Source organism: Impatiens glandulifera, chromosome 1 (genome assembly GCF_907164915.1).
Source record: "Impatiens glandulifera chromosome 1, dImpGla2.1, whole genome shotgun sequence".
In the NCBI taxonomy this organism is placed as follows: Eukaryota; Viridiplantae; Streptophyta; class Magnoliopsida; order Ericales; family Balsaminaceae; genus Impatiens; species Impatiens glandulifera.
In genome coordinates, this window is record NC_061862.1 from 134,715,242 (window position 1) to 134,737,794 (window position 22,553).

Genomic DNA, 22,553 nt, shown 5'->3' on the forward strand with positions numbered 1-22,553 from the left:
TATGATACTTTCTGAGATTTGTTTAGGAAAGAAAGCCAGTAGAGTCTGTCGGGAAATTAATCGTTCTTCTCGAAAATTTACAAGCTCGATAACTTATTAAGGACTGTTGTTCTTATTTTTTATTTTTTATTTAATGTCATTCTTTGTCGTTGTGCTTAAACGATTTTTTCCATTTATAATATATATGGACTTTTTTCAAAAGGAAGTAATATATAAAACTGTCTCAATATTCTATATAATTGTTCAAATAGGTGATAAAATTTTAAATAAAATATTTTCTAAATAAATTATGTCTCAATATCTTCTCTCAAAATAAATATTTAAAAAAAAAAGTTTGGATTGGAGATTTTCAAGAGCTTTAAAAAAATATATGATTCGAAGTTGATGTTTTCCCTTTGAACTTCCATATTCCAGATGAAATTACACAGATTTTGTCTCCCTGATCCATTATTATTTGGAACAACATTTGAATGATTTTATATTCTCATTTAGTTATCTTCATTAGTGCATTTTTATCTTCTAAATAAAGTATTAGTTGTATAAATAAACCACCAATAAATTTTGTCCTCCAATGGACTTCTTATTACTAATTTTATGACATAAGTTTGGTCAACCAACCATTTTTTCAACATATTTTTCTTCAATTCAATCAACCTCTCATCTCGTAATTCCACTTTCACTTCAGTCAAACCAACCATCTCATTCATATATTTTAATCATCGATATATATATATATATATATATATATATATAATTTTGTTCTCAATGAATTTCTCATATTACTAATCAGGTGACCTCATTTTGGAGCATTTTACACTAAACAATCTCAATATTACCCTCACTTCAATCAACTAATTAATGAACTACCAATATTTTTACTAATCTCATGACCTCATCTTGAGAATTTTGCACACAATCATATCAACATTACCAACATTTTTTATTCTCATTTTCACGAACAAACCATCTGGTCAATATTTTAAATAATAATTTTGTTTTAACTTTTAATAAAAGTAAATATATATATATATATTATTTATTTATAATACATTTATTTAAATAATTATTTAAATATTTACTAAATAAATACTAATCAAATTATGTCAATAATAATAATTTAAAATAAAATATCCAAAAAAAATGATTAATATTTATAAATATTTATTTATAATATATTATTAAAATATATAATAAAATTTTAAATATTAAGAATTTAAAAAATATATTAATAATTTTATATTATTTTAGTCTGTTAATTTTTTCTTATTTATTTAAATAAATTCATAATATTTAAAAAAATATTTTTATTTTAATAATATATTATAAATTTAGCATATATATATATATATATATATATATATTAATTAATTTTCTAATAACCGTCTATATCCGATTTAGTAAGTAGTTTACTACAGGGAAATTTGACGAAATGACCCAATGATTCATTTATTTGCATCCGTGGTCACCTGATAATTTTTATTAATCTGGTGATCATTTTATTTTTTGAACGAAAATACTCTTATCGCGTACGCGAAGGCCTTTCGCATTTCGCGAAAGGAATAGAGTTTTATATAAATACTCTAATTTTTCATTTCGTTATTTTTCTTTCTCTCTACTCCGCGTTCTCTCTCTCACGACGGTCACCGGCCACGACGACGACGAAATTCTAAACAAACACATCATACATATCGACGACCAAAATCCGTTCTAATATCATTTGTTCATCTTATTGTTCATCCTACTAATCGATTTATGTTCTTATTTCGTTCATCTTCAAACTCTAAACCATGATGTTGTTCTTAATGTTCATCTTGTTGATATTTTGTTCATCTTATTCATATTGGTTGATCAAATTTATTGATAATATTGATATTTGCATATTGATGTTCAGGGAAAATTCATGTTCACAATAGAATGTCCCTTCGCGATGGGACCCTACGCAATGGGGCCAGATTTGTTGGTTTATGCTATGATTCGGTTGTTCATTTTTGGTAAATATTAATTCTTTAACCTCATTTCGAAACATTTTTGCAACCAACCATCTCTAAACCTTAGTAACCTCTTTTACTCACACTTTGAAAATGAACTCTTACCCTCACTTTGATCAATCAACAATTTAATTTATATATTTTCAATTACTAATATCTTTTGTTCTCCAATGGACTTCTTATTACTAATTTTGTGGCCTAAGTTCGGTCAACCAATAATTTTAACCAACAATTTTATCATATTTTGTCACCAATTTAGTTGATCTCTCATTTCGTGATATCACTTTCACTTCGGTCAAATCAACCATCTCATTCATATATTTTAATCATCAATATATTTTTTCTTAATGGATCTCTCATATTAATAATTTTAGTCGGTTAATTTTTTCTTATTTATTTAAATAAATTCTTAATTTAAAAAATATAAATTAAATTTATTTATCCTATTAATTAAGAAAAAGAATGTGAAAAATAAGTATAAAAAAATTAAACTATAAATAAATATAAACTTATTTTATTATATATATATATATTAAAATACATCATACAAAAAATATTTATTTTATAATTAAATATAAAATTAATTATATAAAATAAATTTAAATATATATATATATATATATATTCATTATATAATAAAATATAATTTATTCATATTAACAAAAAAAAAAATAAAATTAAAAATTATTTAATTAACATGTTCAAAATCAGTTTATAATTTATATCTATTAAATATAAATTTTGATTTTCTTTTTATTAAAATCACTTTGTTAATATTTTTATATTTATTAAAAAAAAAACTTTATATAATTGTGTTTTTTAAAATAAATATAATATAATTTTTTAATAACATTTAAGTAGAATATTATATATATATATATATGATGATTATATTTTAGGAATATGTAAAACAATTGATATTCCTATTCGTCGCTATATATATATATATATATATATATGGTAATTTCTAGTAATTAACAATTAAACAGTATTCTTGAATTCCAAGTTCCATCAATCAATTACTTACTCAGGTGAATGATCATGTCTTCTCATCTCATCCAACTTTCCACGCTGTCTCTCTTTCCTGAAGAAGCCGGAGATGTCATGAAGAAGAAACGTTTGATCGGAGGAGAAGACGACGACTTGAACATGCAAAACCGTAAAAATCTCATACAACTTTGGTTTATTCCTATTATTCTAATATTCACTTGAAATTCAAGTCAGTAAATATCTCATACAACTTGTAACATCAGTCAGCATTGGACATTGAGCAATTACAACAGAATTTAAGAATTTCCTTATTAACTAAAATCCATGTAAATGATTAATTACTAACATAATATCAGATTCCACCTATCTTGTGAAAGTTCTTAGTCTCAATTATATTTTCTATCTTGATCCCCTATCTTGGACTGTTAGCTACATTCTAGCAGTCTTCTCACCTTTGTTTCTTCTTTTTCCTTTAATCTTGAATTCTCTTCTCCTAATACATCCTCTGCACTTTGAATATAGATTCCTCACTCGGTCCAGCAATTAAGAACTCGATTCTTGAAATTCAAAAACTCAAAAAAGCTAATTTGCAAAACAAGTTGTAACACAATCATATTTACTAAAGGGGAAACCAAGCATACACATAAACTTCTCAATAGACATTGGCGAAAGAAGCAAGTGGGTGTTGGTTCTACTCACATCACATGACCATCTGGATTCCCAGACTGTTCCCAATAGATAGTATGAATGTACATCAGAGACCTTCAAAACTCCAGTACTATATGGTTCTATATCTGGATACATACAGAGTCTTACTTAAGATACTTGACTACTCCATAGATACCAGATTCAGATGTTTCTCACTCTTGGAATCAACTTTCTGAGCCCCCAATGTCAAGCTGTTGGCCTTTCTTCTTCTACCTGTGGTGAATTTTCCATTTCAAATATCAGTTCGTGAGACTTCATACAACTATGAACAAGCTTACCGATTAAATGCATAGAGGATTTGGACACAATATATTAAAATTATTTTAATAAAGAAGAAAAAGTAGAATTTTATGTATTTTTAAATAAGAGGAGTGATATGGGAGGGAATTTGAAGGAGGGAATGGGAAAGGGGATGATGTGTCACTACATCACTGTTAGAAAAATGATAAAAGGTAAAAAGAGAGAAGAGAGAGAAATTTTGTTATTTTTTTGGCTAATCAAAATTGCGCCACAACATTCTCTCTCATCATTTCTCTTTTAAATAATAATATTTTATAAATAAAATTATATATAACAATTAAAATTTGTTAACCTTATTTAAAAATTAAAATATTTTATTCTAAAACATTATTACTTTGTTTCTTATTTAATAATTATTTTAAATCAAATATACTATATATATATATATATATATTAGAATTTTAATTTTAAAATAAAAATAGAAAAGTAAAATCATTATTTAAAAATATTTTATTCTAAATTATGATTGAGTTTAAAAATTATATATAAAAATTAAAAATTTTAATTTTGTTAAAATTTAAAACATAAACATTTTATTAAAAAAAATACAAAATACGTTCAAACAAACAACATCTTTTAACACTAAAAAATATAAAATTTTGACATTAATGTGTGGAGTTTAGATGAATTGTATATCTACACAAGATTTAAGAGTTAAAACTAAGTTTTCAGATTTCATTATGATAAGACAATAGGATTGCAACTAAATTTTCAAATTTCATTATGATAAGACAATAAAATTGCAATTTAAATTACTTAGCAAAACAAAATATTTGAATATAGATTGTCATAGTATCCAATACAAATTCATACATGTCTATTAAAAAAATTAACAAGCAAATATATTCAAAATGGCACTTGAATACATTTAGTTTCAAAATCTACTTGTCAAAGTGAACTTGAGAAATTTTCATCTTGTGATGTAAAGTTTGTACATAATTTTGTCTAGAAATTAAGTTGGAAGATGCATTTGTATGTCCATTTGTTAAGGGCATATTTAAACACGTCATATTAGTTAGCGATGTTATTAATTCGTGTATACGCGTAAAATGAGCCGTATAAATAGGTTACCTTCGAAATGTAAAACGTGTTCTGAGTCATAGTGAGAACTCCAAAATTAAACCCTATACCGCCTCCACATATCGGGTTCTTCATCATCTTCATTTTTTGTTGCGATTCTCATATTAACCCGAGGAATCAAAATGATTTTAAAACATCGTTTGAATGGATATCAAGAAACCAAGTGTTTGATTAGCTCGCATTCAGAAGATATGTGCACATCATCAGCGAGGTCATGTTATAAGGTAATTCATGCTCAGAATTGAAGTTATTTTTCACATTGATTGTTCTCGAAACACTATCAATATGGAGTCTTGATAAGGATTTTGCCTCTTCTTTTTATTTTTAATTGTTTTGTATTCTTTTTACCTATGATTTTATCATAATTTACACAAACTATCCTTTACATAAACTTTTTTTTTTAAAAAAAAATACATTCATTTTAGATTATTTATAATTTTTTATAAGCAGTCAAGTCACCGCAACCTTTATAAAAATGATCTTGTACAACATCAAATAAATTAAAATAAACACATCAAACATTGGCCACACATTCTTGAAATTAAATTATCCTTTACACACTTGGTTTTATAATACTTTATTATTTCACTTAGATTATAATTTTATAAAAAAATTATTTTAATTAATAACAATAATTTGTTTACTATTTTTGTCCTTCCTTAAAAAATAATAAAAATGGTAAAATAATTAAGAATTTGAAAGCAGAAAAATTACTGGGAATGGTATAATATATTATAAGATTTTTTACTTTCCAGTCCTAATTAATTTTCTTTTGAAAATTCAACACATATTTAGAATTAGATTTAAATACTTTATACACTATAATTATTAAACATTTATATATATTCACATTTATATTGTCAAAATCTTTAAATATTTAGAACAAAACATTTTTAAAATCTCTTAATTAAGTAACTAAATTCAAGACAAAGAAACATACTACTATTGCCTGAATTTTAATTTGTTTCTATAACTTGATTTAAAAATTAAGTTTATTTCTTTTATTTATTGAAAATAATTGAGATTGATTCAATTGATATAATTTAAAATTCTGTAACTAATTACAAACCAAAAATAAATCTAATTATTAAATAACCCAAAATTCAATTCTACACAAATTTCTCAAATATCATGAAAACAATGTTCAAATACCACCAACTATTATATAACCCAATTTCCTAAATAATCTTTAAAAAATATGTAAGTAACTTAAAAAATAAAAATAAAACCTTAATATCTTCTTTCCATTTCTCTATATTGAAATAATATTATATTTGAATAAACTTATAAGAGAAATATCACTTCTTAAAACAAAATTTATTTGTATGAACATGTTTAATTAAAACCAAGAATTATTATCAACTCCTTAGTCTTTATCCATTGTTCATATTTTCTAAAATTAATTAAAAAAAACTTATTTATCATTTGTGAATTTGTATTTAGATTCAAGTTCAAAATACAAAACAATTCAAAACATAGAAATTAGTAAGACAATACATGTAACTAAAACACAATTCAAAATCCTTAAAATTATATTAAAAAACATTCATCAATCAATACAAAAAAAAAAAAACAAAAAAAAAAATGACATGAAATATAATTCTACCCGATCAACCCGAAACTGTCTTCAAAAATACCCACTAGGGCCACCACGGAAGTAACCGGAGTTCCTCCCCATAGCAGGATTCGGACCACCAAAAGTAGGTGCAGGCTGAGGACCACGGTTGAAATTGAAGCCCCCATTGGAGCTACCTTCGCCACCATTATTATTAATGGAGCTAGTTGCCGCTAGCAAGTGTAGCGGGTTGGAAGCCTCGGACATGTGTTGGGCAACCATGGCCTTCACATTCTCGAGAGAACCCTTGAGCTGCTCGAGTTGAGCATAGCTCATCTCCTCAATGGAACGCTCCCACCATCTTTGCTCCCTTCCAGCACGCAAGGCTTGGGTAATGGCCTCCCCACGCCTTTTCTCAGCCTCCAGCTGTTCCTGAACCTCCATTAGTCGAGCATTCAGGTCCCGGATGTTAGTCTGCCTGTGAGCCTCCACAAGTTGTTGAGTCTCGTGGGAAAGTCCCATCGAGGAGGAGGAGGATGGACCATGAGTCCCCATAAATCGAGCAACCAATTCCTCGACGCTCGGGTGACCAAAAGAGAATACCTTCTTCCCCGGAGAGAAGACAATCATCAACATCTCAGCACCACATAGTGTGGTAAGTTCGCTGGATTTCTTAAACAATCCGGTTCTTCTCTTGGAGAAGGTCACTTGAAGGTTACTCTCGTTCTGCATTTTAGCCATGGTGATTCTTTGGCGTCCCTTGCTAGTCCTCACCATAGCTAGAGCTAGTTAATTACAAATTAATTTAGAGAGTTTAGATGAAATATGAAAAGAGGAGATGTGTGTATGCATGGATTAAAGAGGGCCTATTTATACAATTAAATTAAAGATTGGCGGGCTCCTATGCCAATCAAAAATTTCTAATCTAGTGGATGTAAAATGCTCCACATGGACCAGCTATTTTTTTTAAATCTTTTTATTTTACAAAATCTATGTATTAAATTTTTTACTTTCTTTTGCATATTTTTTTCTTATATTGCAAAAGTTTTTACCTATATTATCTATTTTTATTACGAAAATCTTAATAATATTTTTTTTCTATCCCTTGTTTAAGATTAAATAAATATTAAAGATATTACTTAAAAAAAGTTCATTTTCATTTAGTGTATAATTTGATGAATATGTATTATATTTTTACTTTTACTCAGTTTTAAATTGGAGAATTGGTAAAACGATAATAATGTAATGGTTCTATCTATTTTACCTCCGCATTTAATATTTAAATGAGATAAATATTTATCATTATCATGTTAAATATTAAGAATTACGAGATATTTTTTTAAACCAGAACTACAAGATATTTTTTTTTAGAATTATGCAATTAATTTAATAGGTGTATTAATTATATTATAAGATTTAGATTGTGTTTAGTGCTCAAATTTTCTAACTTATGTTGTGTAAATATCTAAATTGTGAGGAGAGAATAGTCAATTGAAATTATATAGATTAATTTGTAATTTAGTTTAACATATAAGATAAATAATGAACTATATTTATATTATAATTTTGTATGTAATAAGAATATAATATATGATAAATATTATTTTTTCATTTTAATTAAAATGATAATACAAACTCTTAAACTATTTATTTATTTATTATTCTCATTTTGTTATTTAATTTTTTATATCATTTAAAAAAAAAAAATCATTACTATATATCATTTTAGTATTATTATTTTTAGTATTCTTAATTAGAATATTTTAAATAATTAAGGAGATTTTGATTTAGTCAAATAAATTGATTAAATATATTTCAATAATTAAAAGGTGAATGTATTTAATTTTTTTTAATTGATTATAAAAAAGGTAATATAAATAATTTCAATTTAATGTATATATATATATTAAATTGAAAATTTTAATTTATATATATATATATATATATATTATTACTTCTCATCACTTTAATTATTTTGTTATTATTTAAATAATATTATCTAAAAAGTTTATTGCATGTATGCAAAGTACAACAATATTTGCATATATTTTTTTAATAGTTTTTACTTTAATTAAGTTAGAGATTTGCAATATTCAAGTAATTGGAGTTACCCATCTAACTAAAAAGAAAATATAGACAAAGAATCCTGAGAAGGTAAAAGAAATGAAAAGGTAAAAACACAGATGCGACAAAAGATGATCCATATATACGTGCAACACAAATACGACAAAAGATGATCTATATATACATGCAACACAAATACGACAAAAGATATACAAGCACCGATACGACAAAAACAATTATCCAAATATAAGCATATAATACAAATATGAAAAAAAAAAATCCTAATATACGCATATAATATAGTTACGACAAACGATTATCCAAAATAGGCATATATCACAAATACGACAAAAGATAATCCAAATATACGCATATACGAACATTAATGAACATGATATTCTAGACTAAGTTCAAATAAACAAATATGAACATTAACCATCTCAAATATTCTTGAAGAACAACTGAACAAGATAACTATAATATAATTTGAACCTCCGTTAGAGTCATTAGATGTGACTTTTCAATGGGTCTATGATTGAATAATTCATTATAATATGTTTTCTTAAAAATTATACAATTAATTAATATTACTCAAATTATTTTATAAATTTAAATTGAGTTAAAAAAAAGGTCTAAATTGTTTGAGTATCATAAAGTTTATTTATTTTTAAATGATCATGCAATATAAAGAAAGTTGTTTAAGCACATTTAAACATGCATGAGAAAATAAAAAACAAAATGATAATAGAATTAATGTACAAAGAGATCCTAAAAAAAAAGAGTAATCCAACATCATTGGGGAGCCCGATTTGTCCGGCTTAGCTTCAATGAGTCCAACATCATTACTATGTCAAGAATGTATTTTCTTTGATGGACAAACAAACCTTTGAAGGTTTTGCCAATTTCAAGACCAATGAAGTACTTTGTTTCATTCTTTAATAGGAAATTTAGAATTAATAAATGCTTTTGTTTTAAAGATTTCATCAAGACTGTTACCAGCCACTAAAGCATCATCAACATAAATCAATACCACAGTAAGAGTTGAGTTCATTTGTTTGATGAACAAACAATAATCATGAGATGATTGAACAAAACCAAAACTAATTAATAAGATTATTTGAAAATTTGGTATTCCATTGTCTAGAAGTCGGCTTGAGGCCACAAAAACTTCTTTTTAATTTGCAAACCTGATTTGGATTATCTTCAATATAACCATCTGGTTGTTGCATATAAATGTCTTCCTCTAAATGACCATGGAGAAAAGTATTATGCACATAAATTTGATGAAGAAACCAATTTTTAGCAGCACTTAATGCAATTAAAAGTTTTACGGTCACAAGTTTTTCTAATGGAGCAAAACTTTGATGGAAATCAATGCCATTTATTTGACTATATCCTTTGGCAACTAACCAAACTTTAAATTTGTCGATTGTACCATCCGGATTTAATTTGGTTTTATAAATCCACTTGCTGCCAATAGTCTTTTTACCATGTGGAAGAGTGGTAATTTCCCAAATTTTATTGGATTTCAAGGCTCGAATTTCATCATTCATAGCTATGATCCAATCAGAATTAAGAGATGCTTCTTTGTATGTTTGTGGTTCACAAACATTTGAAATGTTAGATAGAAAACATTTATAAATAATATCTGTGCATTTAGAAATAAAAGGAAAAATAGGTGAAAGCATATGATTTGTGTTTTGTGTAGCCATAGTATGATTAATCATATAGTCATCAAACCAATGAGGCTTATTTCGAGTTCGAGTTCTTTTTCTAGGAACAAAACTAGTTTAAATAATTCAGTAAACAATTACTCCATTCCTACATTCTTGTCCCCACAATTGCAATTGCATCTCGTTTGACTCGTTCTTAAGGAAATGCTGACTAGTTCGTTCAATCTATGTTTTTTTCTAAAGAGTTAGTGTTATAATTTTAATTTATTCTTTTAATTTCTCTAATTTTAGAACTCCATTTATATAAATCAAATAAACTATATTTGTGAAAAATACCCGAATCTTTAGGAAAGAATGGTTCATAAAGTTTTTTTTTAACATTCCGATTCTTGGATATGTAATATTATGATTTTTTGGATTGTCTGAGACTCTGGTATTAAATATGAGTTTGAGACTTAGCCATAATATACTCGTTCATTCCGTTTATGAACAAAATAATAAATAATATTTCTAATTCTATATAAGTAGATATACATTTATACTATACATTATTTTAAATGAGTTTAATCTTTAATATAATATTAATTCATATACAATTATTAAATAATAAATAATTTATGTAACAAATGTTATAATTAATTTCAACAGTTGGAACATTATTAAAAAGATATTAGTATTAAAAGAAATATATAAGTTGTATTTATTGAATAAATATAGAGTTAATTTAATTGTGATACCAATGGTTAGTCTACTTTTAGTGTATTTCTTAAAATAATGTTACTACAGGTTTTGAGAAATATAAAAGTATTTTTTCTTTCAATTTGAGTGAATTATATAGATTCAAAACAAAGAAACTTATTTTAAATAACATTTATAATTTACTTAAGAGCCCGATAGTCTTCTTTTAGCCTCCCTTTACTATCATTGAAAATCGAGAAGAAAAAGCCGAAAATTTTAGGATATAAGGTTATTGTCTTTAACATTCTTAAGGTAAAAAAAAAATGAAGAAAGAATGAACAATATATAAAAGGAACATATAACTCTTCTATATTTTGATCACTTAATTTCCAAAATCCAAATATTATAGCATTCTTTTGACAAAGTAACTTATATGAATAATCCTCAATTCGACACACTATGAATCTTATAGAGATTACTTGAGCTCAAGAAAGTAACCAACCTTCCTCTTTATTTCTTAGCTTGCCTCTCATTTAAGATTTTATGTCCCATATACCTATCAAATAAATAAAATGTGAACAAATTTTGAATTGACAAAGAAAATAATTGACCAATTTGAAAATATTTTCACAACAAATGACAATAGCTTGAGGATTGGACCCGGGGGACTCATAAAAAGTAGAGCCATCAATGACTCGCAAACCATTGACTCCAATAACTTTGTAATCACGATCAACCACTTTTCCTACTTGACAACCTCCGTGATAATGCCAAAGGGTTGTAACCGTATCTTTGCAATATTGTTCCAAAGAGAAGCTAGAGGAGAGGTGTCTAGGTCGAAGGTTCACGGGTAGGGTTAACATCATATCGAATAGGGCTTGAACCGTCACAAATGGATAACGAAAACTAGACATGGCATTAAACTCGAGTACTCGAATTATGGTTTGCAACCCCTTCACACACTTTTCTAAGTCTTGTTACTTTTGGGTTAAGATATGCATCAGTTGATTCTAACTCCAAATGACCTGTTGATAAAGGCCCGTTAACTTTCTCCAGTATTATTCAGATGAAGCCCCATTAAAAAAAGGAGGAATTTGTTCAGGCAAGATAGTCGTAGGTTGATCAGTCTAAAGAAAAAAAAATAGATAAGGTAATTGTCATAGATAAACTCAAACCGATAATTCTTAGTCACTTGCGCTATTCATTAGTGCAATATAATCGGTTATGCTAGAAAGTCTGACTCTGAATTGTACCCCACTGGCTGATTCGATAAAGCTACTAAACGGGATGATACCTACGATTTGGACGAGGGACACTTCAACCGGGCAAGGGGAAGGAACAACTACTGCGTTTGTCGGGTTGTCGGACATTCCTTCCCAAACCAATGGCAAGTCCAATATGACTTTGATCCCATGCAAGACTGTCAAAATCTCGAGTTGACTCTTACAATCTTACGATTTTACGATATCACATTAGACTAACGAGTCTGATTTTAAGTAAACTCTTAAATAGGTAAACTCTTAAAATTTTAAATTTACGATAGTAAGATTTTACGAATTTACGAGTTTATAAATAATTTCGATTTTACGATTCTATATGATTTTACTTTAAAAAAAACAAATTTATATTTAAAAATTAAAAAATAAAGTTATTATTCATTTAAATAAATTAATTAATATAATTAATTTTGTAAGTATAATTTTTATATTATTATTTTTAAATTATTTTTATAATAAAATATATATTTTTTTAAAATTGGCTAAATATAAAATATTTAATTATATATAAAATAATAATAATATATAACTATTATTTTTTCAAATTAAACTCTTACGATTTTATGTAAACTCTTACGATTGATGTTGGACATTTAAAGTAGGAAGATGTTGATAAGACAGATTTAAATCGATGGCATAACATTACATCATGTAAGGATATATTGAGCTAGTTGTTATCACTTTTATATTGGATATTGATTCTGAAAAATCTACATTTGTTATGTTTGCCAAAATCACATTGATCTATAAAAAATCTGGAAATAATTTGAATCATAACTTTTATACCAATTAAAACAAAAATTACTATGAATCTTGATCATAATCCAAAACACAATATTATACCAAAAAAAAAATCAAATTCAATTTTAACTTGTGTTTTTTTTTCAATAAGATCGTGATTGTTCAAGAAATTGTGACAAAATACTTGTTTCCAAATAGGCTCTTTTTTAGATTATTAGTCTTTAGGATCTTTCACTTGTTATCTCCTGATTTGGGCCATTCTCTATCTATTGGAACAACATGTTGAAGATCACCACTTATATTCACTGAATTACTTTTGGGCATTCCTTTTGGGCCTTAAGACATTAAGTCTTTTAAAATAAGCCTGAAACTTATTCACTGAATTAATTTATTTAATTCAACTTTCTGCCTTTGTACAATTCCATCTCCAATTTTAAACTTTAGATTATTTTCAAAACATTTGAAACGATTCGATCTTGGACTATTTGTTCACGTTCAATTCGACCCTGCCTTTATATATGTCAAATTTTGGCTATAAAGTTCCACTTTCAATAAATTTGAAATTCTTTAGGACTTGTTTGGTTCATTTTTCACACTAAACAACTTTGTTTCATCAATTGGAGTTTCTAATTCATTTTAGAAAAATTCCAAAACTTAATGGATGGTTAAAAACATTATTTTCTTCAAGAATAATATTTTTCCACAATTTTTAAGGCCCATTTTAAAAAAGGCTTAATTTCAAACGCTCATATCTTGAGCTTCACTCCTAGAAAAATTACAAAATCTTTACAGCGAGTCCACAAAACTATTATGACCTTCACGATTTTTTTTAGAATTTTTTGAATACTTTTAGAAGAACACTCATTTTAGTGGTCTCATATTGAGAGTTTTGTAGCTCTGAAAATTCTAAACTCGAGTGCAAAGTATTTTTAGATCATAATTAAATAAAGGAAGAAGGTAAAGGTAAGTAAATTAAGATAATGGTTGATAGAATAGAACCCGTAGCTGGACCGAAGAAAAACAGAATTTCATATCTATTTTGATTTCCATTTTTAGTGAGACTCGTCGGAATAAAGAAAACCCAAAAAAGTTCATTGTTAGGCTTTTGACTTTGAAGAAATGTTATTTCCGTTTTTGATTATCTTAGCTTAGTGTTTGTCATAATAGAATAGTTAATCACCTTTTAAATCCAATAATGCATATATTTTGTTTTCCAGATATATTCCATGAATAGTTTGAACGTAGTTTCATAATCTATATAAACGTGTATAGTGTTTCTCTCAAGTTATACTTACTCTAAACTATTCATTTTCCAAAAAATGGTTAATATGCTATTTTTTTTATTTCTACTTTGGATTAACTCAACCATGGCTCATATGCCAGGTATTTATTAGTAATTTATGTTTCTTAAACCATTGTGTTTGAATATTTTAATATAGGTTTTCTAAGTATTGATTGTGATGGTGAGACCAATTTCACCGATGAAATTGGTCTCGAGTGGATTCCAGACAGTATTCGTTACGGAGAAATTACAAAAATTTCCGTAAGAAATGAGGGATGAAATCAGTACAAATCGCTGAGATTCTTCCCGACCGACGATAAAAAATATTGTTACAAGCTTACCATTGCAACTAGAAGGAGGTATCTCATTAGAGCTACCTTCGTGTATGGTAATTTTGATGACAAAAACATTTTTTCACAATTTAATATTCACTTTGGTGCGACATTTTGGGATACCATTATTATAACCGATGCTAATAAAATTGAAGTTAAAGAACTTATATTTCTGGTAATGGATCAAGTTATCAGCGTTAGCGTTTGTTTATCGAATGTTGTCACTAGACAACCTTTTATTTCTACCCTAGAGCTCAGGAAATTCAATGGTTCAACCTACTATACTTCATTTGAAAAAAATTATTATGTTAGTGTATTTGCAAGAATCAATTTTGGGGCAGAAAGTGAATCTAGTATCAGGTATATTTATCTGTTCTTTGTACTTCTTTATTAATATATGTCACTTTTCTTGGGCAAAAATGTATCTACGTATTTCTTTTTAGCATCCTCTTCAGCTTCTTTTGATACAAATATATTTATCTTTAGTCTGAATATATGTGTAGTCATTTATAGTGATTGTCATATCTACACCAACATTTTCCATCTTTCTTATTCAGGTATCCTTATGATCCATTTGATAGAATTTGAGAATCAGACTTGACTAAGAAAACAAATTTTTTAGTTGATGTTGTTGCAGGAACTAAAAGAGTTTCAACCAAGATGCCAATTGAAGTTAATAATGTTGATGGAAGACCGCCTCAGAAAGTGATACAAACAGCAGTTGTTGGGACAAATGGTTCATTGACCTACACTCTGAATTTAGAAGGTTTTCCAAATTTTGGTTTGGCATACACATACTTTGCGGAAATTGAAGATTTTAGCTTAAATGTGTCCAGAAATTTTTTATTGCAATCCCTATGCATGCCACGTCACATAAGTGTTGTTATGGATATTCAAGAAAATGATTTGGGGAAATATCGTGCATATGAATTTGGTTTAAAAAATATATCACTGCCATTGTTTTTAAAATTTAGCAAGACAGGAGATTCTAATTCTACATTGGGACCCCTACTTAATGCCATGGAGATAAATAAGTATCTCAAGAAGAGTTATGGATCTCTAGATGGTAATATAAATTTTACTTTTTCTATTTTCATTATATGCTGAATTTCATACACAGTTTTGCTTTTTAGTTCAATATTGTCATCAGTCATGGTTGTACTAAGAAAAAAAACTTACTTATTTCATATTCTCATGCAACATATGAAGAAGTATATGCATACTATAATTATGTAGTTCATCAATTCAGGATTTGCAATTGCTCGCATTGTACTTGCCTACTCATCAGCAGATTGGGCAAATGAAAGCGGTGATCCATGTTTGCCAGTTCGGTGGTCCTGGGTGGAGGGTAACTCGGATCCTCAACCTAGGATAACAAAAATGTATATTTCTAGAGACAATTTGCGGATTCATGGTTGAGAATTTGATGTTTCTTTAACCATTTTTTTTACAGTAAATTCTCTCGGAAAAACTTAACTAGGAATATTCCTCAAGAGTTGACTTTGTTGAATGAGTTGGTCGAGTTGTAAGTAATCCATTCTCTTGGTTATAGCTTGTTGAAAAGATTCCTCTTTTGTGTTGAAGTGTTGATTTAAAATCTTTTTAATATTTGTTGCTTACCCTTACTCCTACTTCTGTGGCAGATGGCTTGATGGAAATTCACTTACTGGCCGATATCTGATTTTACTGCATTAGTGAACCTAAAGATCATGTACTTGTTTGTATCCTTATTTATTTTTGTGATATCTCTAAAAGGTAAAGTTTGTCTAACTTTGTTTATTTTCTTGCAGTCATTTAGAGAACAATAATTTGAGTGGAGATTTGCCTTCCTCGTTGGCAGACCTATCAAATCTTAGAGAATTGTAAGTTTGACTAATAATAAAAATTATTCTTTACATTATACTTTTAGTGATTTTATGTACCTGTTAATAGAGGTTTGTCTTTCTAACTTGCATCCCATAAGAGGCTCAAATGTGAAATTATCTTCCCAAAGAAATAATATAGATCTCTCACATAGTTTTTAATGTTGTAAATAAGAATCTAATGTGCACATGCATCATTTTCATTGTAACTTCAACACTTTGTTTCCTTTTGCATTTTCAATCTACAAATTGAATTTCCTTGATATATTTCGTGGTTACAGGTACGTGCAGAACAATATGTTAAGTGGAAAAGTGGCATCAAATCTGTTGAACAAGAATATTAGTTTCAAGTACGTATTATTTCTCTATGCCCTTGTGAATTGTTTAAATTATTAAATTTGATTAATAAAAAGTTGTCAAGTTAAATTATGACAATTTTATTTTTATTTTTTATATTAATTTTATCTGTTCCTATTTCTTTAAAATGAAAACACATATAAACTGATTCTCTTTCCTTTAGAATTCTCCTACAAAGTTTTCATTAACTGAAAGAAGTTATTTAAAACAGATGACAAGAAAACATTTTTGTGTTGTTTTTTCAGTTACTCGGGAAATGAGAATTTCAAGAAAAATAACAAGAAAAAACAACAAGAAAGTTATCATTGGATTAGCAGTTGGGGGTGCTGTTTTGCTTGTTTCCCTTGTTTTTTATATATATTGTTTGGGAAAAAGAAACATTCTACGCAAGGTACCAAGAAGAATCATTCCAGTAACCATTTATTTGTGTTTTAGGAATGAGTTCCATTAATTAGCTTCTTCTGCTGTTTCCAGATAGATTTGAACATGATCTATCCTCTCAAAGACTAGCTTCTTCCATGAGGATCAATACCACTGAGGCTGCACATTGCTATACATTTTATGAACTTGAAGATGCTACGACCAAGTTTGAGAAAATAATTAGCTCAAGAGGCTTTGGAGTTGTATACTATGAATTGAAAGATGGAATGGAGATTGCAGTGAAGTTCTGACGGGTAATTCCTACCAGGGGAGACGGGAATTTGGGAATGAGGTATTTTTTCTACTTAATAGTTAATATATTCCGTTGTAGTATTTTATTGCTTCACTAACTAGTCATTTACTCAACTTCCTTATATATATATATATATCTATGGTAACATTTGTTTTAAGGATTCATCATCGAAACCTTGTACAATGGGACTCTTAAACAACATCTCAATAGTAAGAACCTGTTTTTCTTTTTTCTGGTTGCAATTCTTTTCGTATTAGCTTAACTTAAATTTTACATACATTCTGTTAGGACTTCGCACCCATGACAACAATATCAATTGGATAAAGCGCCTTCAGATTGCCGAAGATGCTGCTAAAGGTTCATAAAGAGAAAATTGAAATTACATTCTAGCTAGCTAGGCATATATGTTTGTGCTCGAGTATCTTCATATTAGCTGTGCTCCTTCAATTATTCACAGGGATCTGAAAACTAGCAACATTCTTCTAGACAAAAATATGCGAGCCAAAGTCTCAGATTTTGGTCTCTCAAAACTTGTTGTTGACGGGGGGCTTCACACGTGTCTAGTGTTGTTAGAGGGACTTTTGGATATTTCGACCCTGAGTAAACCTTCTTCTTTTGTGGTTGACTTATTTTGAAGTGGCTAGACACTATCAAATTATAGTCTTTGAAATGAAGGTATTATATGTCTGAAAAATCATCACAAGCAAATGAAAATATGTTCAAAGACTAGCCCCGGATACGTTTCGAATCTGAAATGTCATGATTCATTTAGAAGATTCAAGATTCATTACAATATCGAAAAAAAAGGAAGCAATGATAGAAATTAGGGGAATAAAAAATTTATTTTTATCTAAAAATATGAGTCATATGTCCATAAATAAGGTTTGAAACTGTCGACTGACGCATTTCAACTAGTTGTGAAGGACTCTTTTAAAAAGGTGTAAGCACTAAAAATCTACACAACAAATTTATAAAATTAAAATAATTATTTTGATTTATTTTCGAATAAATAAAATTAAAATAATTAAACCTAAAGCCAAAACCTAATTAAAACGATTAATTTGATTAATTATTGTGATAATTAAAGCCTAATTAATTAAAGAAAATGGCCAAAACACATAATAAAATTATTTTAGATAAATGTTGTACTCATTTTATCTTAAAATAATTTTATAAAAAATCAATGGATTAAAATAAATAATTTAGGATAAAATGAATTACTCATTTCATCCCTCAAAATTATTTATTTAACCCTAAAATATACAAAAAAAATTTTTTTTTTTTAAAAATTGGCAAAGTATTTGTTATATTTATTTTAATATTTTGTGTATTTAAAAAGATCAAAATTAAGTCAAAATGATGAAAGAAAATCAATTTCAAACAAACCCTCAAAGTTTTAAAATAAAAATAAAATCAGTAATCGGGTGTAGCCGAAACTTGGAGAGAAAGCTACAGCCGAGAACTCATCTGATGGATAAGAAAAGGATTGTCATCTAACGTTCTAGACGCGCCTGCGTAGCCGGATGTAACCGAAGGTGCGCAAGCCCGCGCCTCATCGGATCGACTAATGTCCTTTAGCTAGAATGCTAATAGAGCGCCCAATTGTCAACGATACGGAGCCTGAAGAAACGCCTTGAGTTCCTCACGAATGCCTCAAAACGACGTCATTTCGCGCCCCAATCGTCTTCTCCAACGCGATCGTCGGAGGATAAGAACAGATCCATCTTTGATTTTTCAAAGATGGAACTTTCTCCACAGTCCACTTTTTCGGATGATTCGAAAGGTGAAATGATCACTCTACCACAATGATCATTTCCCCTACATCCTTAGGCAAGTTACTAAGTCTCAACCGACTCAAGTAGGCTATAAATAGTCTGCCTCAACACTTATGAGGCCAGAAGATAACATATTAAACCTCAAATCAAAGAAATTTGAAAATCCTCCATTGAAGCTTAAAGCTTCTGATTTTTCGAAGATTATGTATAAAGCTCTAAATCTTGGATTCAGGTATCCCAAAAGCTTCCTTAAGGTCTAAGGAGTGTTCTCCAATCCTTAGTATGTTTTTAGTCAACCTTTAATTCATACTTCTAGTTTGAATTTAAAAATTATATATTTTCGTGTTTATAAGTTTGTATATTGTCTGGTTGTTGGATTTTAGGATTGGAAATCGATCCTATTATCATTTACAAGCTTTCTATTTATGTTATAATCAATCAATCAACCTTAAACAGAAAAACCTAAATTTGAATTTTGAAAAATCCACAAATCGGGTTTGTGGTTCTTGGGCTAATCCTCAAGAATAGTTCATAAATCATCCTAACATGTTTCTAATTATGTTAGGAAACTGTTTGGATCATGTTTGATCTATCCCGATCATGTTTGATCAAAATTAAAATTTTCAAAATAATTGAAATTATTGAGTTTTGAATTGGTCCAAGCGAACAACCAGTGTTCTTGTTTTGGTAACATTCAAGTATATGGTGTATAAGGAAGCTATTGGCTAGCTCCTTACACTTCAAAACATCTTTAAAACCAAAAACCCGACTTTTGGCTACAAACTATTTTAAACGAATTGATTATCACCCAAATTGATTGATACATTGGGGTGATGATCTAAATGTCCATGGGAGCTTTGTAAAACTACTTAGGACCTTGAATCGAAGAATCCAAGCCTCCATCAAAATTGCAAAACCTGCAATTTTGATGTTCTTGAGGATCGGTAGGTCCGACCGAGAACCGAGAGATCTGATCGAGGAACTTAACCTAGGACCGACAAGTCCGACCGAGTCTTGTTAGCTAGGACCGAAAGGTCCGTCCGAGGTTCTTCAATTAAAACCGAGAGGTTTGGCTGAGTTTTTTTACATCCGACCGAGAGATCAGACCTAGGACCGAGAACTCCCGAACTTATGACCGATGGCTTCCACTTAGGACCAAAAGGTCAAACCTGAGGAACCTTGAACCCGACCGAGAGTTTTGGTTTTAGAGACAATTTTTGCTGGAGAGAGTTGAGAGAGAGACGATTTGACGATAATGAACGGGAATTGAATTTGGACATGAATTTTTCATAAATTTTTTAATTTCTCTCTCATGCAGATGTGGTCTTGCTTCTGTTATAGTCTTGCTGTCCTAATCATTTATCATAAAAAACATCTTGCATGCTGGTTGAACCTGCTGTCTGATCACGACTAAAAATATAGGTTTCTAATTGTATCTTTCTGATTGTATCCCATGCATGTCTACACATGCATGTGATCTTTGTCCATTGGTCATCGCGAGTTGACTAGGCTTTTGTCCGGTTGACCCGTCTTAGTTGACCCACTATCGCTCCACCCTTTTGTCGGCCCTTGTCCGCGACTTTCAGCTCTGGTTTGACGCCAACCGCCATCTACCACCCGCCGCAGCCCACACCTATTTCGGACGATCCCTGAAAATATTTATTTTTCTGATCAATATTTACAAAAACATAAAAATAAAAAATTAATATTAAACATCATACCGACGGCTCAGGCCATTAGCTTTTATTTATTTATTTTATTTATCTTCCACTTTGGTTTTATTTAAAAATGTCTGGATTCTAAATAATTCGAAAATCGGTCAACACAACTCCAATTTTTGAATTAATTATTTATTTTTTAATTCAGTACAATAAGCCCATTTATGAATTTTAGAAAATATATTTTTAAAATACAATTGAGATTTGTTTAAGTTATAAATTATAACGGTGTAAAAAATAAGCCCATTTATGAATTTTAGAAAATATATTTTTAAAATACGATTGAGATTTGTTTAGGCCGGTTATAAATTTTAAGGGTGTAAAAAAATGAGTGTGTACACCTAGGGGTGGGAAAAAATACCGATATTAAATGTATATCAAAAATATCGTACCATAATATATCGAAAATATCGATTTTAAAGTTATGCCGAAAAAAAAGTAAGGTATGATACCGATACCGAAATTATTAGTATGGTAAAGGTATGAGATTTTTAAAATTTTAGTATATTGAGATATACCGAAATAGTATTTATAAGTTAAAAAATATATATATATATATAATATTTATAAGGAAATAATTAAATAAATTATATATTAATTTAATTATAGAAATATAATTTTGGAATAATATCAAAATATAATTATACTGAAATATTATTCTATATATGTCTCTCTACCTTATCGATGAGATTGATTTTTTTTAAGTTAATATGTATTTTAGGTATTAAAGGTATAATACTGATACCGTACCGAAATTAAGGTAAGGTAATGTATGAATTTTTTGTATATCGAAATCAAGGTATATCGAAATCAAGGTATACGAAAATCAAGGTAAGGTAAAGGTATGCATTTTTGCATACCGAAATTTTATGTAAGGTACAAAGTACGGATAAAATATTAAGGTATACCGTACTGACTCACCCCTATGATCACCTCTATATTTTTCAATATTTATTATTATTTTATTATTAAATTAATATATTTTAAATCTTTTTACTAAATATATCTTATTTTTTCTCAAAATCAACCACAATTAATATTTTATAAATTAATTAAATAAAAAAAATAGACATAACTCTCTTATTGAATAGTGAGTTAGTGATTCCAAGTGAGCCTACTACAGTGATATTCAAAATTTATTGAGATTAAAATTTTTTATTTTAAATTATTATTTTTTTAATTAAGAACAACTAGCATGACACCCCACTTTTATTTCTACTTTAGTGAACTTCAAATATTATTAATTGAAAAGAAACCAATATTTTATTAAAATAGTTTGGAAATTTATTACGAGATAAACACTCTCACATTCGAAAAAATAAAATAAAAAGATAGTTGTAATAAAAGGTCAAATAAGTAAGCACAAAAAAGTGATAATGTCACAAATTAATTGTAAAAATGAATTAGCTTAAGAAAATATTTTGTTAGAACAAATGAGGCAACATTTGTTCATAATTTTTCGTTAAAAATTTAGATAATTGTGAGTTTGAGATTAAGACA

General features: G+C 28.1%; 1 protein-coding gene and 1 pseudogene across 1 annotated transcript; one reads left to right on the forward strand and one right to left on the reverse strand.

Moving 5' to 3' along the window:
- Positions 1-6,693: 6,693 nt before the first annotated feature.
- Positions 6,694-7,398, reverse strand: LOC124944097 (agamous-like MADS-box protein AGL62). Its single transcript, XM_047484565.1, has one exon. The coding sequence runs from the start codon at positions 7,396-7,398 to the stop codon at positions 6,694-6,696; it is 705 nt and encodes a 234-aa protein (XP_047340521.1).
- Positions 7,399-14,373: 6,975 nt separating this feature from the next.
- Positions 14,374-17,925, forward strand: LOC124944106 (annotated as a pseudogene).
- The last annotated feature ends 4,628 nt before the right edge of the window (positions 17,926-22,553 follow it).